This window comes from Porites lutea, chromosome 8 (genome assembly GCF_958299795.1).
Source record: "Porites lutea chromosome 8, jaPorLute2.1, whole genome shotgun sequence".
Classification (NCBI taxonomy): domain Eukaryota; kingdom Metazoa; phylum Cnidaria; class Anthozoa; order Scleractinia; family Poritidae; genus Porites; species Porites lutea.
The window spans coordinates 28,959,156-28,976,143 of NC_133208.1; the positions used below are offsets into that span (position 1 = coordinate 28,959,156).

At 37.1% G+C, this 16,988-nt stretch overlaps 1 protein-coding gene across 1 annotated transcript in view; it reads left to right on the forward strand.

Annotated features, from left to right (window-relative positions):
* LOC140945485 (protocadherin Fat 4-like) overlaps positions 1-16,652 on the forward strand; it is a 41,823-nt gene extending 25,171 nt beyond the window's left edge. Inside the window, exons 32-53 of the mRNA XM_073394504.1 lie at positions 168-613; positions 1,120-1,315; positions 2,132-2,340; positions 3,063-3,248; positions 3,821-3,925; positions 4,627-4,735; positions 5,009-5,076; positions 5,302-5,355; positions 5,528-5,609; positions 6,089-6,175; positions 6,280-6,326; positions 6,980-7,192; positions 7,298-7,386; positions 8,318-8,404; positions 9,102-9,170; positions 9,665-9,731; positions 10,186-10,310; positions 10,548-10,591; positions 11,415-11,484; positions 13,080-13,148; positions 14,171-14,270; positions 15,504-16,652. Coding sequence (XP_073250605.1) covers positions 168-613; positions 1,120-1,315; positions 2,132-2,340; positions 3,063-3,248; positions 3,821-3,925; positions 4,627-4,735; positions 5,009-5,076; positions 5,302-5,355; positions 5,528-5,609; positions 6,089-6,175; positions 6,280-6,326; positions 6,980-7,192; positions 7,298-7,386; positions 8,318-8,404; positions 9,102-9,170; positions 9,665-9,731; positions 10,186-10,310; positions 10,548-10,591; positions 11,415-11,484; positions 13,080-13,148; positions 14,171-14,270; positions 15,504-15,689 — 2,708 coding nt within the window. The 3' untranslated portion in view covers positions 15,690-16,652. The remainder of the gene's footprint in view (positions 1-167; positions 614-1,119; positions 1,316-2,131; positions 2,341-3,062; positions 3,249-3,820; positions 3,926-4,626; positions 4,736-5,008; positions 5,077-5,301; positions 5,356-5,527; positions 5,610-6,088; positions 6,176-6,279; positions 6,327-6,979; positions 7,193-7,297; positions 7,387-8,317; positions 8,405-9,101; positions 9,171-9,664; positions 9,732-10,185; positions 10,311-10,547; positions 10,592-11,414; positions 11,485-13,079; positions 13,149-14,170; positions 14,271-15,503) is intronic.
* Positions 16,653-16,988: the final 336 nt, after the last annotated feature.

A 16,988-nucleotide genomic window follows, 5' to 3' on the forward strand; every position in this document is an offset into this window, starting at 1 on the left:
TTTCTGTCCGGCTGGAGGGTTCTGCCATAGTCAGAATAAACCTGTGACTGTTGATTTAGTTATATAAATGGTTGGATGCATTAAAATATTTTTTTCGTAATCAATTTTTTATAGTAAATCAAACGGTAAAAATAAAGTGTTAAAATTGTCTGTTTTATTTACGTCAGCAATTTCGGGTGTCATTACACTGAGGCAGAAGCTGGATCATGAAACGAAAGCCTTCTACAATATCACCATCGCGGCACGTGACCTTGGTAGTCCAACTCTCACTGGTTATGCGTATCTCCTGGTAACCGTCAGCGACGTAGATGATAACGCACCCGTCTTCCACAAAAACGAATACTCCGCTAGCATATTTGAGAACGCAACTGCAGGCGCGTTTGTTTCTCAAGTGAACGCGTCAGATCTTGACGCAGCAGAAGAGCACAAGACAATTTATTATAGAATCGAAGGAGGAAATGACAAGAGATTGTTTGTCATTGGAGAGTTAAATGGCACAGTTTATCTCAACTGGACAGGAGCTTCCCTAGATCGTGAAAAGGTTGCAGTGTATCCATTGACAGTAGCGGCGATTAGCCGAGTGAATGGAACAGAGCAAAAGTCGACGGTTGTTGTAAGCATTAGAATTGTAAAAATTCTCTTCGCAATTTTTATAATGCTAGGGCAACTAAGATTGTACATTTGTCACCAAAACTAGACTCTTGATTTGCGTTGAAAAATGTCATAGAAAACTGAAGGAAAATAAGCTATAGCTAGCAAAAGTGCAGCAGCGTAAAGCTATGTGTCTTTACCTTAACTGTTTTCAAGAAATTGTTCAAAAAAAATGTGCAGATATTTCCCCTCAGGATTGTGCCTCTCACGAACGCGCAAAGACCTAGAGTTGCTTGCTGAAGAACATAACCCTACGTCCAAGAAAGAGGTGTATTGTCTCCCTATGTCCGCGTGAAAACGATCTGGCAGAGGGGGAAGAGTGAATTTGGGAAAGTTTGCGTACTGAAGTTTCCCCATTATACTTCCCTAATAAGGCTACATCGAAGGTATAATACAAATAAGGTGAAATAACTGAATGACATAATCAAAATTCTATAATAGTATATATCACTTTTACTTTTCTTGCAGCTTACCGTTACGGTTCTGGACGTCAATGATTTTACCCCAACGTTTGAGCCCCCGTTCTATGTGAAATCTGTGGTGGAGGACACCAGAGCTCTTGGCGATGCAGAAGATAAAGTATTGTTAACAGTTTCTGCAAAAGACGAAGACCAAGGAGATAACGCTAAGGTTATCTATACAATTATCAAAGGCAATGAAGAAGGTAAGTTGGATTTGGTTTTCTCTCTTGAACATTAAAATTCCTTGTCATAAACTGTGAATCAAGACTTATTATTACATTTTTTTGGGTCGCATTACTTCAGTCGCATTTAAAAGAAAAAGTGCCTCACGCAAAGCTATTTTCGACATCTGTATAATAATTAAGCATACACGAATGTCATCTAATGAAATGAGATCTCAACTCTTTTAAAAACTTTGACACTTAACAGTTTCTATTTTTGACAATGATATCAGATACATCAAAACGTCGAATAAAGTTACTCAGTTTGATTTTTCTTCTTATATGCTTTAACAACACAGTAATTTCCAAGGAGTTATGATAACCCCTCTAGTGGGGCTAATTTAACTCCTTACAGTGGAGCTATTTTTTGGGGAGTTATTGTAACTCCAAAAAAGAGTTTAAACAACTCTTTTTCAGGAGCAACAGTGACCCCAGATATTGAGGAGTTCAAATAACCGGCAAAATGGAGTTATCCTATACCTAATATTTTTACTCCACTTTCAGAGTTAAATTAACTCCAAAAAGAGTAAAAAAACCATGTAAGGAGGAAAAATAACCCCATTTCGGAGTTATTTTAACTCCAGACTGGGAGTAAAAAGAACTGTCTCTTTTTCAGGAGTAAAAATGACCCCAAATTCGGAGTTAGATTAGGAGTTACAGTAACCCCCAAAAAGAGGTTATCCTGTACCTAAAATTTTTACTCCATTTTTGGAGTTATAATAACTCCCTAAAAATTACGGTGAAGCAACCGATTCATCCGATCTTCGACTTTATTTTATTTTATTTTTACCTTGTTAGGAATGTTTATCCTAAGCAATGCCACAGGAGAGTTATCCAAAGCAAAACCGTTGGATCGTGAGATAAAAGACTTTTACAGTCTTTTAGTGTCTGCATCTGACCAGGGACAATCACCGTTGTCCAGTAATACTACCATCAATATCACCATACTAGACGCAAATGATCAAACTCCAGAAATTCACACACAAACAATATTTATCATACCTGAGGTACAACTTTATCACTTTTTTATTTATCATTTTATTAATTTTTCTTTTGTTTACTTTGTTTAACGTACACGGCGTTGGTCTCAGGGACATTAGTCACTCAAACTTACAGAGCGAAAAAGTCCTGAAAAATCCATCGTATTTTCATTCAATACGTACAGTCTTCTGTCTTCCATTTCAGTGAACGACCTTTCTTTCCATTCATTCATCCATTCATTCTTTTTTTCGCTCGTTCACTCATTCATCAATTAATCATTCATTATAATCCCCAGACCAATTTGACTAACTTAACCTAGAAAATGACAAAGCTCGTAAAGAGGGACAAAATTCGATGTACAACATTGCTATAAACCGAGTTCAGTTCAGTTGAGTTCAGCTTTTTTCATTCACATTTAATAATATTATATTTACATTGATTAGAAAGTAACATTGAAATAAAATAACAAATAAAAGAGGAAAGATAGACTGGCTTTGAGAGATGTGTATGGTGGTCAAAGGAGCATAGCTTTCGAGCTGACCACCGGTAGATTAAGGAATCGAAACTACAGTACTTATTTAATATGCGCTTGGTGCTATAGCAGCGAGCTATGGTGTGTCTGACAAAAAACAGGGTTGTGCAGCAGATTAATCTCATATGCCAATGAGGGAAACCAGCCATATTAAAGACCGGAGTACCTAACACTAGATGTCAATAATTTACCATGACGTTTGACGTTTTTTCACAGAATGCGACAATTGGAACTAGGATCACATCGATCAATGCCACCGATAAAGACACTGGCACTAACGCCCAGATAAAGTTTACAATCATTAGTGGGAATGACGATGGAATGTTTGAACTCAATGAAACCAGCGGTGACTTGCTAACATTAAAGGAACTTGATTACGATCAAGCACCAAACTTATACAAGGTGCGTAATTATCTCAAACGACCGTCATATGATTTTCGTGATCCTCATACGACGCACAGAACGCCGCTGATAATATCAATCCTTTCAAAACGTTTTGTTATTTGTTGATAAAAAGTATACCTTAACACACGTTATGAATACTTAATTCTCATTTTTTTTCATCCCATAGACAGCCATGGCTGAACTATGTAACTAGAAAGGGCTCGTTTTTTACTGCGATGGGAGAGATAGCAATTCTCTTGCACTCTTTCAAGTCTTTTTTTTTTTATTATTTTGAGAAGAGTCTACCTCCAAAGCCTGAAAATGTCCCTAGAGACTCTAGATGACTTTTTGAACTCTTTTTTTTTTTGAGCAGTTTAATAAGTGACCTTGAAATGATTACTCACCAGGAAACTAAAACAAAGGATGAAAAGGATTATATAATGATTTTACTGTTCTAGCGAACAGATACCATTACGGACGGCTTTAATTTTTATTTTGGTTAGTCTTACCAACAAGCATTTAATTCCCAGCTAAAAGAATAAGTGAACGTCAGTCTCTCTTATTCGAAGTATAATTGTCTTGATCAACAGCTTACAATAAAAGCTCAAGACCTGGGAAGTCCATCATTGTCAAGCGAGAAAACAATAACTGTTGCCTTGAAGAATATCAATGACAACAGTCCAATCTTCGTTGAGGTATGTATTCAAATTCAAATTCAAAGTAGACAGACTGCAATTTACAGTAGTTGGTAAAAAATATATCTACGTGTCCAAACTGTTCATCAGTAGGATGCCTAAAATGCGTGCAATTCCACAATTGGTTTCGGCTCCATTAAATCCTATACCAATTGCAGAACATTTTAGGAGGAGCCACCCACCGTGTGAGCACAGTCGCGGACAACACATATAAGTGAGGAAAATAACGCAAAGCAAAACTAAGACGTTATTAAACGAACTAAATGTACACGCAATTTAAATAAATAAATAATGCACGCGCCCAAAATTGAATTGCGCGCGCACACGTACCAGTATGCAACCGAAATAAAAATCCAAGTAATTAAACTGGAAGACCTATGGCTTGCAAGGCATGCTGAAAGAAGGGGAGGGGAGGCGAGGGGAACAAGAGGGCGAAAGGCAAACGGGAAAGGGTCCTTTTCCCTCTCTCCTCAGTCCCTCTCCCTTTTCCCCCATTCCCCTGCCCTTTCAAGGCTTGTCACGCAGGTAAGAAGACCTAGTAATGGAGTTAGCGAACGCCGCTAATAGGAAATACCGTTATAATTAATTCGTAAGGTTTTTTGCCTGAGTAACTTGTGCATACTTTTTTGCATTTTTGTCTAAATCAGTAACATTACCAATGGATTAAAAATTATACTGTTAAGCTTTATAACTATTTTCAGCGTCAAGTGACGCTATCGGTTGGCGAGAATCTTGCTGCTGGGGCAGAAGTAGGGACCATAGCAGCCTTTGATGCAGACCAGGACGGTCCAATATTCTATTACATCCAAGGTAAACGTAAACCATACCATCATGTTAAGAAGCTTGGTAAGCCAAGTTTAAACTGGGTTAACAAGGCTTACGAGTCATTTAGCACGTTTGGTCCAATGGGAACCACTCATCAATTAACACGATTAATGAACCAACTTATTACATGTAAGATTGTTACGGAGACGGATTTAGCACTTAATTACTAATAGAGGACAGTTTTTTATGTCTCCTACTTGGAGACCGGACAATCTGTTTTATCTGTTAATCTAAGAGACAGCTATTTATTGTTGTCAGGAGGAAATACCGAGAATGTATTCGTCCTAAACGAGACTTCAGGAGTACTGAGAACGACAGGCCCGATTGTAAGTACTTTGGAGGATAAATTGTTTGGATGTAGTTAAGGAAGCAAATTAAGTTTTCTCAGTGTAATTTATTATAAGTGCTTACATTTTAAGTGAAGCAGAGGACTCGTGGCATCCTAGATAACTTTATAAGACTTTATTCATACCAACCTTAAGTTTTTTCCGGTTATCAGTCTAGGATAGCAAACTAATAATTGCTGGTTTTCAACTATTCTATTTTAACAGGATCGAGAGGTCAAGTCGCAGTTCTTTTTGTATATAAAGTCCTCAAATGTAAAGGTTTGTAAACACTTTCTTAATAGGATCCAGTATCGGCTTTGAGATTCGGTTGTTTTGCTTTGCTACTTCTACCAATATCTATTGCTCTTTGCATTAGCTGTGAGAAGTACGCCTCATCGTTTTTGTTTTGTTTTTTTTTTGTTGTTGTTATTTCTTTTTCTCTTACTTACAGCTTGATCCAAATACTCTTCAGCCAAGAAACAGGAGAGCTATCCCAGATGCAAGTTCGAATCAAACAAACGCTACAATACCAAGTATGTTTTGATTATACCTTGTATTGCTTACTTTAATGTTTGCCATGTGGATCATATGCACACATCGGTTTCAGAAAAGATTTTTAATCGGCTTTTAGTGTCAAAAAAGAAAGCAATCTACTGAACTGACCCTATAGTGTTCCCCAATGGCAAAGAAAACACATGCATCTTGGTACTAGCGCCAACGAAATGCTTTGATCCTTTTCAATCGCATTCGCTGGCTTTAATTATTTTTTGAAGAAAAAAAAAGAAAGGAGCATGCTTGCTGCCTAGTTATGCTTAGCATATCTGCGTCCACTATGTGCGACGAAGTCTAATTACTTCGTCCAAAATGTTTTTAAATTACGCTGATCAACGAATGTTTTATTGCGCTATTATCGTCTGAGTATCGAGTGTTTTTTTTTTCTTTATACCATTTACATTTAGAAATTACCAGATATAAGGTACGTATTACTGAGGTATACCTGTTCTTAAAACAGATGACGTTGGAGTTCAGTTGGTTGTCATACAGATTGCAGATAAAAACGATAATGGACCACATTTTTCAAAGATACTTTACACTGGAGGTAAAAGCTTTTTTTTGTTTAAATTCTTGCACTCAGTAAAAATGTGTGCTTTGCTTTATACCTTTTTTTAACACGCTCACTGTTATTCATGTATTACCTTTTAGGAGTTTCCGAGGATGCACAACACGGAAGTAACATTCTTCAAGTTTTTGTAAGGAGCACCGCCACGATATTTTTTTTAAAATAAGCAGTTAAAGGGGCTGTCAGGGCTGGCTTGTTCATTTTGTTTATAATGTTAACTATATATTAGATAACAGGTCTTATTCGCTATGAAACTAACTAAGCAGTGTGAATGACAAAATCACAACCTCATGGTCTAGACAAAGATGTTTCCTTCAACCCTTGCAAACAACAAAAATGAACATAGAAAAACCGTCAGGAGAACACTTTTTTAAAAAAATACAAGTGAAATCTGTTTTAATCTTCTTAAAATTTTGTCTATTTGTTTTTCATTCGTTATATTTGTCGAGTTATATCCATACCTTCTTTCCACGTTCTAAGCAGTTGTTTTATATGTTTCACACGTATGGCCACTGCTGAATGTTGATAATTTCATGACAAAGCTCTTTTAAACTTGCTTTCAGTTACGATTTGACAAATTCAAGCTATTCTTTTATGGTACTACAGGATTTGCCTCGGTTCAATTTAAACAAAAAATATATTCGATTCACTTGTCGATCACTGTTTCAAGTCAGGCGCACCCATATGTCCGGTGTAGCAGACTCAAAGTGCACTGTCTAAAAGGGAATTAGTTATTACTTAGGTTAGGGAAACTAGTGAATCGACGTTTTCTTTAATAATTAGGCGACGGATTCTGACGAGGGAAACAACAGCCGTATTGCTTATGAGCTACTGAACACAAAGGACAGCACAGCATTCAGTATGGACCGTGAGACTGGTTGGATCAAAGCCAAAGTATCCTACGCGGGGCAGTTTGGGAAGGAATTTTCCGTTGATGTCATCGCCAAGGATCGCTTTGGTGAAGAACCGTATCTAAATGATACCGCAGAAGTTAAGGTAGGTTAAATGTTTCCACGATTTTTTTGTACAGTTTCAAGCCAGTTGAACTCATGGTGTACAAAATAATTTACTGTACATTATTGATCTTCCGCTTGTTTGTAGATATATGTGTTAACTGACGTCCAGAGAGCTGTCATTATCTCAGGGAGATCACCAGATTTCGTTCGTGAAAATCAAGATGAGTTGAAACGGTAACTTTGATTAGACATTATTATCCTTACCTTACCTTGCCTCCTTACTCTCTATTTAATTGGGCACAAGTCCCCCGCACTTCTCCAGCTCTTTTGAATACTGTGTCTGGTCTCAGTAAAATTATACGGCAGATTCAAGTTGAGAATTTGTCAAAATAGAAAATGAGCAGATGAAAACGGCTTAAAACAATTCTTTAGAAAAAAAATTGCGTGAAAGTACTACTTTATGTGTTGAAATAATGAACAGTTAATGACTAGTAAAGGGAAAACTTGGTCACGTAGTACAAATTCGCGTTTGCCGTGTGACGTAAACGTGATGCTTAACCTCTCTAATGATGTCCTTTAACGGAGATAGGACATTATCCCATCACTAAACCCTCAAACTGGAGGGCTAGGTATTGCAATTCGTCTGAACTTTCACCCAAAACCTGCCAAACACGTTCAGGCGCTACACTTAAGGAGGAAAAAGTATTACACATCAAACACTGAAAAATATATTCTCTGACAAAAACTTGTAGGTTCATCAAAACTGGTTCTTATCCTGTTAAGACTTTATTATCAGACTCTAAGGGACCGCTCATTATTTATCGCCTGGAGACGGAGGATTTGGGGCTAAGCAAGGTGAAATTTAGCCGACCCCCCTTTGAATGTTACTTTACTGAAATGATCCCCCCTAATAACTTTTGATGACTTTCGCGATCCCTCCCCCCCTCCCCCCGCCCCGCCATGCCTTCATTTTCCAAGCAAATTTGAGTGGTCCCCCCTCTGAATCCTTCCAAAGTTTTCTGCGATCCCCTCTGTTGGTGTCTCAGTTACGACTGATCCTCCCTAAAATCCCCCCCCCCCCCCCCCCCTATTAGGCGATAAGAAATGACCGCCCCTTAAAGGCGCTTCACACCACTGATTTGAGTCATGGTTTGTTACTTTTCAGGGTTCTGGAGAATATCACTGGTTACATTATCAACATAGATGACATAAACTATTACAAAGATGAAAATGGAAAATATGACTATGACAGGTGACAATTCTTCCTTTATTTTTCTCTCTCAAATTTTTGCACAATTCCATTGTTTTTAACAGGTTATCATTTTCAGTAAAAGGAAGAGCAGGTCACTGAGGTGGAACAGGATGTCATTCTTCTAAATAAAGAATTATTGTTCCACTAAAGGCCTGCTGGTTCTAAAACCATGAAAATTTAAAGGTGAATTAAATCAGATATAACATTGTGACCCTTGGTTATCTCAAAAATAATAACCTCGGCCTCGTGCTCAGACATTACTTTATAAGAGGCCTTCGGAGCGTGGGCATAATCCTGTATAGAGCTATTTCGAGAAAGGTTGTCGGCAAAAATGTGCACGCGACGATCCCGAAAGAGAAATATGGGATATGATCAATACACAGTAGCTGTTCCAGACATTGTGGCTGTCAAAACTACTTTTGTTGATTTCATTTAGCAAGCGCAAACATATATCCATGGCCTCTCGTGCCATTCTATCAAATTTCTTTGAAGAACAGCGAACTCAAAACCACCCACAATACCTTTCGGGATTGTCGCGTGCACGTTTTTCGACAACCTTTCTCGAAATAGCTGTATATATTGTTTCTCGGACGTACAAGGCGGGCAAAGGGGTGGGCAGGCCTCAGTAGAATGTTTTATTATCCTACAGAAAATAAGATTTGCTGATTCTTTGCATGTTTACCCTCTTTTTCCAAAGGACGGCAGTGTTGTTTCATGCAGTCGATCCGAAAACAAACAAAGTGGTTGACAAGGATATTGTCATCGAGTAAGTTTGGGTTCTATACAGCCATTTATATTGTGATTTGATCTATTCGCAGGATTTTCCTTATTCTTTGAAGAGGGTTGTAAAAAGGCAGGGGTTGGAGTGAGGCAATAGCCAGTTATAATTTTGAAAAATGGAAGTCAGTTAATTACCCGCATTTTAGACAATCGTTAAAATCAATTAATGACAATCTAGCGCCATTGTGGTCTAACTTCACAGCCATGTATTTTGTTATTTGACCCGCCAATAAGTGATTCAATAATAATAATAATAATAATAATAATTTAAAAAATTATAAGGCGCAAATTCAACAGGAAATCTCTGTACCTGGTCATAAACCAAGTCATTCGCCAAAAAACTGCAAAACAAATGGAACTTCATTGAATAGAATTTTTTTCACGTCGAGATACTGTACCATACCCGGCTTGGAACATGTTCTGCAGTTTCCCTTATCAAAGAACTGAGGAAATAATTAAAAATATGTTTATTTCTTACAGAAAAATCGATAACAACTACGACAAGCGTCTTCCGTTTTTCCAGGAATGGAAAATTAAAGAAGTAAAGGTAAATTCAATTTATAGTGGTTTTCACCATAAGATGAACTTAAAGCTTTACCCAACACATGCTTAAAAAAATTTCTTATGAGATGAATGATAAGGGAATGATAATGAAGGCGAAGACGATGACCGTGTCTACACTGAATGACGAGGATGATGACGATTTCGTTAATGACGCCGAATATGACGACGACAATGGTGATGGTAAATGATGATGATGATGATGATAATGGTGATGGTGATAAAACCGTGTTGAAACAGGACGACTGAATCAGTGCAAAGTACTTCCAATACAGGTCTTTTTTTATTAAAGAAATCATAATATGTTAAGAGACACAAAACAGGAAAATAACCTTAAAATACGACGAAACTTTAGGTCAACTTAATAAAAGCAACACACTTTAGTTGTCATTAATCTTTAAAATGCGTTTTGAAAGTTTTTGTCTTTTCCTTATCACAAGGCTCACGTTCCGGAGGAAAAAGAAGACGAGTTTCCGGTGGTGTTAGCTGTGGTGATCGGCCTGGGAATCCTTCTCTTCTTGATTATTTTGATATTCTGTTGTGTGATATTTAAGCTGAGGAAAAGGTACGTCCTCAACCAATGTTCCCTTGTTTTTGGAGTTAACTTTCAGTTGTTGTTGCTGTTGATGATAACAGATATTTATAGAACCAGCCTTACCTTAATGCCTTCACCCTATCTTGGCGGAGGCAATTTTAAAGAAATAGAATAGCAAACTCGCCACCTCTTTAGTTTTTCTTCATTTTTTTGTTATTTAATTCAGATAAATGTTGTATGTGCATTTTTATTTTCAAACGTGTTTAGGCAAAAACGAAAACTCAGGGCAGCAACTGCAGCCAGTTATGGAGGTAAATACAAACTAAACGGTGAATTATTTACTATTCTAGCCATGTTCATGATTACCTTCAGTGCTTACCCTTTGAGCAACTTATAATCGGTTTAGAGGGTTTGTTGTTCTGTCTTTTTAAGAGACCTAATTTTAAAGCTACATTTACTGACTAAATCTATAATAATAACAAAAGTGACACAAACTGTGCCAAAGCGGCAGACATAGAAAACATACGTTTTGATTGACTGCATGCACCTGTCGGTTTAATTACATTTGCGAGTATAGTTACAGGTGGTATAACAAAAGGATAAGTTTTCTTTACATTAAAATGTGCTTATGTTTTTGTTTGTGTTTTAGCCTGGGTTTGGGTTTCACACGAACAGGTTTCTTATGTAACTAGTGTGAATCGGTCTTACGAGCGGGACATGAAATTCTATAATGGCGGAGTTATATTTCATAGACCGGCTGCTCGTACAGAAGTAATATTAAATTATCACGGTGGGCGTATAGGACCCAAAAAAAATTGGGTAGGAACTACTTTTGCATTTTTTATTCGTTTGAGCTCAAACTTTGCAGGATGGTAGGACTTTGTATTCCAAAAAACCCGATGTTTTTGTGACGTCATTTTCCCGCCAAAAGAAACGTTAAAATCGAAAAACAAAAAACATAGGATTTTTTGGAATACAAAGTTCTACCATCCTGTAAAGTTTGAGCTCAAACGAATAAAACGTGCAAAAGTAATTCCTACCTCGTAATTTTTTGGGTTTTCGATTCCAAATGTACTATTAATTGGAATATATAATTATTTGCGAGCAAACTACTTGATTTCCTGTTTCTTGCAGGTTCCCGCTCAGTGAATGGAAATGGAACCGTTACATCGATATCGGCAACAAACCTGCGTCTTTCTGAAGGGTTTGTTAAATTCTTTCACTTTTAAGTGAAAAAAAGTTGCTGCTCTCAATTTTCCATATGTGATCACTTTTTCAATTGCTTTTAATTTCTTAAAAATTTACTCGTGTCGAGCCGAACGAGTACTGAGTGTTGGGTAAGCCACATTCGCACTGTTCAGGATCAAACTTTTAAACACAAGTTCGAGATTATAAGATTCTTTTATACACAAAGTCATCCAACCAGTCAAGTCAGTCAAGCAAGTGTTCAAGCTTAAGCAAAGACGTTTTTGAGCGACGCATGTCAACCGCAAGTGGGCCTCTTTCCTCTTTAATCTGCCGCCTTTATACCGTAAAATTCCGAAAATAAGCCCCTCCACGTATAAGCCCCTCGAAATATAAGCCCCCCAAACCGGTAACGCAAAAAACCCTAAGTTAAATCGCCCCTCCAAATATAAGCCCCTTGTACTTGGAAAATTGCCCTCAAATACAAAGCAAAACAAAGTAAAAACGGTAAATTTACTTCCAACTATAAGGCTAGCCCTATCGATTTTGAGACGCATAAGCCCCTCCGAACATAAGCGCCTCCAAAAATGAGCCCCTCAAAAAGGGCATTCGAAAAAAATAAGCCCCGGGGCTTATTTACGGAATTTTACGGTACTTCAAAATTTGTATTTTGGTGCCTTTAGTCTTAAAAAGACGATTTGCCGCAAATGTGGGCCAACCGACTTCCCAAGAATAAAAACAAACACTTCCGATTGACGTGCGTCGCTCAAAAACGTCTTTGCTTAAGCTCACTAATGATCCATTTAAGGTCTTATCTCGTACCCGGGTCTGACAATGTCTTACGTTTCACAGTGGGAGATCTGGGCAAGAACAAAATGATTTTAGAAGGAGAAATTACGGATGCAAAAAGGATGCTTGAATTTCATCCGATTACTTCGAGTCGTTATTAATCCCTCAGTAACGTCGTTGCTGAGAGGAGAAAACGACTCGAAGCAGTCGGATGAAATTCAGGCTAGCAAAAATGACCAGTTTTTCATTTGATTTCCAAACACTCATTAAAGGAGCTGTGTCACGAAATTCATTCAAATTAGGAAATTCCAAAATGCCCTTTAAATTAAGAGAAACATAAAAATAACCGCTTACAACTTTAAAGGAAGGTTAAAATAACACAACAGAAACAACAGATGCCATGGATGGGCAAAACTGAAGTAGATTCAAACGGATTGAAATTAGGGTTTTTGAAAACTGTTCAGCCTAACAGTTTTTCAAAGTTGATCCCTGCTGCTTGCAACTTCAAAAATAATGCTCAGAAGACATATGTGTTTGACTCGGATCTGCGATTTTGTCATTTTTATGTAATTTCTTTGCTTACTTAAGTTCCATAGCGATTGAGGGCAAGTAATTGGCAAAATTAAAGAAAATTAACTGGACTACCGTGACACAGCCCCTTTAAACATTTATTTTTTTGGCATTTTTTAAATAAAATTATGAATTATTAATGAGTTTGAGAAGTGAAACTACCATGTTTTTGCATTCCAACATGTTCCGAGCAATTTGTCCTATCATTCTTCTCATCTGGGCTGTAACTTAATTATAATTTACATTCCACTGCAGATCAAATCCTATCTGGGTTGACCCGTACCATAACTGGGGCATGAGAACAGACGACGAAGATGGATCCTAGTAAGAATATTGTAGATTTTCATTTGGTACCCTTCTATACTCTAGGACAGACCTATTTGACGATCATGATTTCCTATATAAATCTTGGCACAAATTTACACTACTTCTGAGCAGTGTTTTCCTGTTTTTAAGTTCAAGATGATTGAAAAATTCAATTGGTTGGAAAACAATGAAAATTAATGGGGCTCGACTGAAAGTAAACTAATTCATTGACACTTTAAGATGGAATCCATCGGCAAATTGAGTAATTTCACTTTTCAGTGGACAAACACCTTACAATATCACACTCTTTTTAGCACTTTTCAAGGGCTATAGATATAATTAGTTATCGGTAATAACACCAAAGAAAGTTTCGCATGGGAGCCCGAGAAAATAAATGTCAAATTTCGCAAGAATTGTGAAAACAGAGGTAAAATTCTGAAAATTTCATGTAACAGATGTCATTTTGTGAAATTTGACATTTATTTTCTCAGGCTCCCATGCAAAATTTTCTTTGGTGTTACTACAAATAACTAATTACATTTATTGCCCTTGGAAAATGTAAAAAGAATGCAACATTGTTTAAATTATTCTGGTACAAGGTTTTTGTCCACTTAAAATTAAAAGTACTCATTCACAATTTCGTGATGGATTCCGTCTTAAACCTTTTGACGTCCATTCGTGCAGAGTACAAGATTGCTATTACAATATATAATGACTTGATTAGTTTATGGAGATACGAAACGAGTGACTCTACCGTATCTTATAACTTTAGACACCGAGAAGTGGATTGGAACTAAAAACAAAGCGAGGCGGAGCCTTTTTTAAAGAGATTTACTTTTTTCCTTTCGAAGCTTTATTGGTGTGAAAAACACTGTGGCGAGCGTTAAAGCAGTTTCTGAAACCATTAGTAATGTCCAAGATTTAATTCATCACAATCAATATCATTGCCCCCTTCCTGTATTCTCTTGTATTATCTTATGAATTTTAAGAAAGTTCAATAAAATTCAAACTCAAATTGCTGCATTTTAATCTGAATTTAGTGAAATGAATGTGGGACGAACATATGACAATCCCTCGCCATTCTATGGAAGTCCATTTCACATAGCCGAGGACGCTCATGGAGAGCTCTATGAGGTACAGGTATGAGTAAGGAGCAGTCCTCCGGCCGGCTCCACCTCTTCTCTCTACTGCTGGTATGACTGTCTTTCTTCTTTCTATCCTGTCTTCTCATAATAGCCGACGTCATGCATGTTTACGTCAGACGAGCAATTTCACCACCGAGTCTTGTTTCGAAAATCTTATTTGGCAAAGTTTTACTAAATTGAATCCCCAAGACTGTTGTTTCAAAAACAATACCATGAGTAATGAGTGCAAATGCAAATAATTCTGTTAAAGAGCGAGCGAGGCTTGGTCGTGAAATTTGCTGGTCAGGCGTAAACACTCATAAGGGCCATTCCAGAGTGCTTTGCAAATTATTGTTATTATTGTTATTATTATTATTATTATTATTATTATTATTATTATTATTATTATTATTATTATTATTATTACTATTATTATTTCATCATTTAAGACAAATTTTTTACGTACAACTTTAACGAGTCCCATGTAATTTAGAACCAACGAAACGCCAGTAAAGACTGAGCCAAGTATTTGAAAGCTTCGTTTTTACTCGTGAACTTGCATACCCTTGATCCAGAGGTCCGTTCTCTAAATATTTAGTCCCGTTCGCCCGGTTTGACTTCTCCATGAGCTATCAGCAATTAGGTAAGAGAAAAAACCTCTACCACTGCCGGGTAGAACTTGAACGACTCCTCCTTAAAATTATCTTAGATTTTGATAGGTTCTGTGTTACATGAAACCGGTCAAGTCTAAAATGTTGATGAGATTGTCTGATAAAACGTGTCAAAGACTTTGTGGCAGTGGTAATGTGATCTTCACTATCGAGGGGCTGTTTCACAAGATGCTTAAGACAAAGTGTCTTAAGAAAGTGTACCCCTCAGATTTTGACGAAGTTAGTACGCGGCTTGTTGTTTTAGTCGGAAACTGTGCATCATGATGCAACAGTCCGGTAATTTTTCTCTCAACACTTAATTCTTGCTTACTAACTCGCTACTTGACTAATCTTTGTTCAGTGAGTTTATCCTCCTTCCTAATTTCTAATATCTCGTTAAACGTTGCCTTGCATGACCGCATAGCATACGGTAATCATATTGTCCGAAAAGGTTCAGTTAGGCTCCGTTGAATTTTGCTAGATATGCTTCAGGCTCTGAAGAAAAGTCTTGTTCGTAGGAAAAGCCTAAAAACAAATCAAAGGTAAATTGGGCAAATTTAATAACGATTATGATTTTGACGTTTTGTCTACTGTTGCAGGAATTCTCAACGGACATGCGCGAAGATGAAACAAACAGCATAGAGGAAAATCCAGGGAAGAGTTGTACAGGAAGCAGAAAAAGCTCCTCCTCACCCCCTTCTCCCGAGGTATATGAGTCGTCGCCAAGAACGGAACGACTCTACAACGCCGAAAACCAAGACAAATACATGATCACCTCCATATAAGCCCTCGAGAGAAAAAAAAAAAGAATGATGACTCATAATAGATCCTTCCAAGGTTTTTTTCAACTTTTGACTGGCACCAGTTAGCAAAACCCGCCAACACGGCTTAGTGAAGATTGCCTTAAGACCAATAAAGACGCCAAGTTTGAAAGTGAGTTGTTGAAAACTTACAAAGATAAAGCTCCTTAAGGCCATGCAATCTACCGTTTTGTGTGGTGGGGGCAAGTTTCCCCCCACCACACAAACAAGTGTATGATTTTTCGACTTTGTGGAGAAATATTAATTTCGCTCTCTTTGGACGTATCACCTTTAAACTTATTTTAATAAGTTGCCTAATTTTGAGGCCCACTACTTAGTAGTATTGATGGGTCAAAAGTTTTATAAAAGAGTGGAAGGGTCTATTATGAGAACAAATGTATTTGTAATTACAACTGCGATTTGTTGACCTTATCCTGTAAAAAATAAAAATGGCATCACTTTTTTGGGAATTTGCTCAACTTTTTTCTTAAATTGAGCGATTACATACAGGCAAACGCAATTTTTTTCATAGTAAGTTTTCTATATTTTTAATAAAAAGAATTATGTTTAAATGTTTAAAGTATTTACAAAAAGGTAATTCAATGCATGGTGATGAAATCTAGTGCATTCTTTTTTTTTTAATTCATATGACTATCTAGCACTTTGAGTGAAATACTTCTGTAGAGGTCTGTTAAATTGGAAGTTAAAGCCGTGCTGGCATGGCGCAATGTTACAAATATTGTTCCTCATTCAAAACAAATGTAATCTAAGTGATAACTGTAATGAAACAAAAGGATCCTAGACTAGACATTTGTATTACTTGTACCTAATTATTAGCTCCTTTTACAGCGATTTTTAACATTTGAGGCGTGGAAGCTACATGCCATTTATGGACCATGTTAAGGGCAATTGTACGTTTTGAAATAAATTGACATTGTTCACTTGTGAGCTCTTTTGTTAGCTTTATGTTATAACTGGACGGAGGATGAAATTAATATTCCTGTGGAAAGATTCAAGGGGAAAATTCTTAGTTATGACTTAACTCAAACATTGATATCTTCATTGATATCTTCAAAGGAAAATAAACAGGAAATATCATAACTTAGGCTAGTTCTTCAAGATATCCGTCCTTAGAATTCTCCATTCAGCTATACATAGCCTGCAAACGGCGGACGTATTTCTGGTCGTCTCTTCTCTGAAGGCTACTTTTAACAGAACAATGAATTATCTCCTTTTGGGGTTTAATAGAGCCTCAACTCCGTCCCAGGGCCTTTCCTTTAAGAA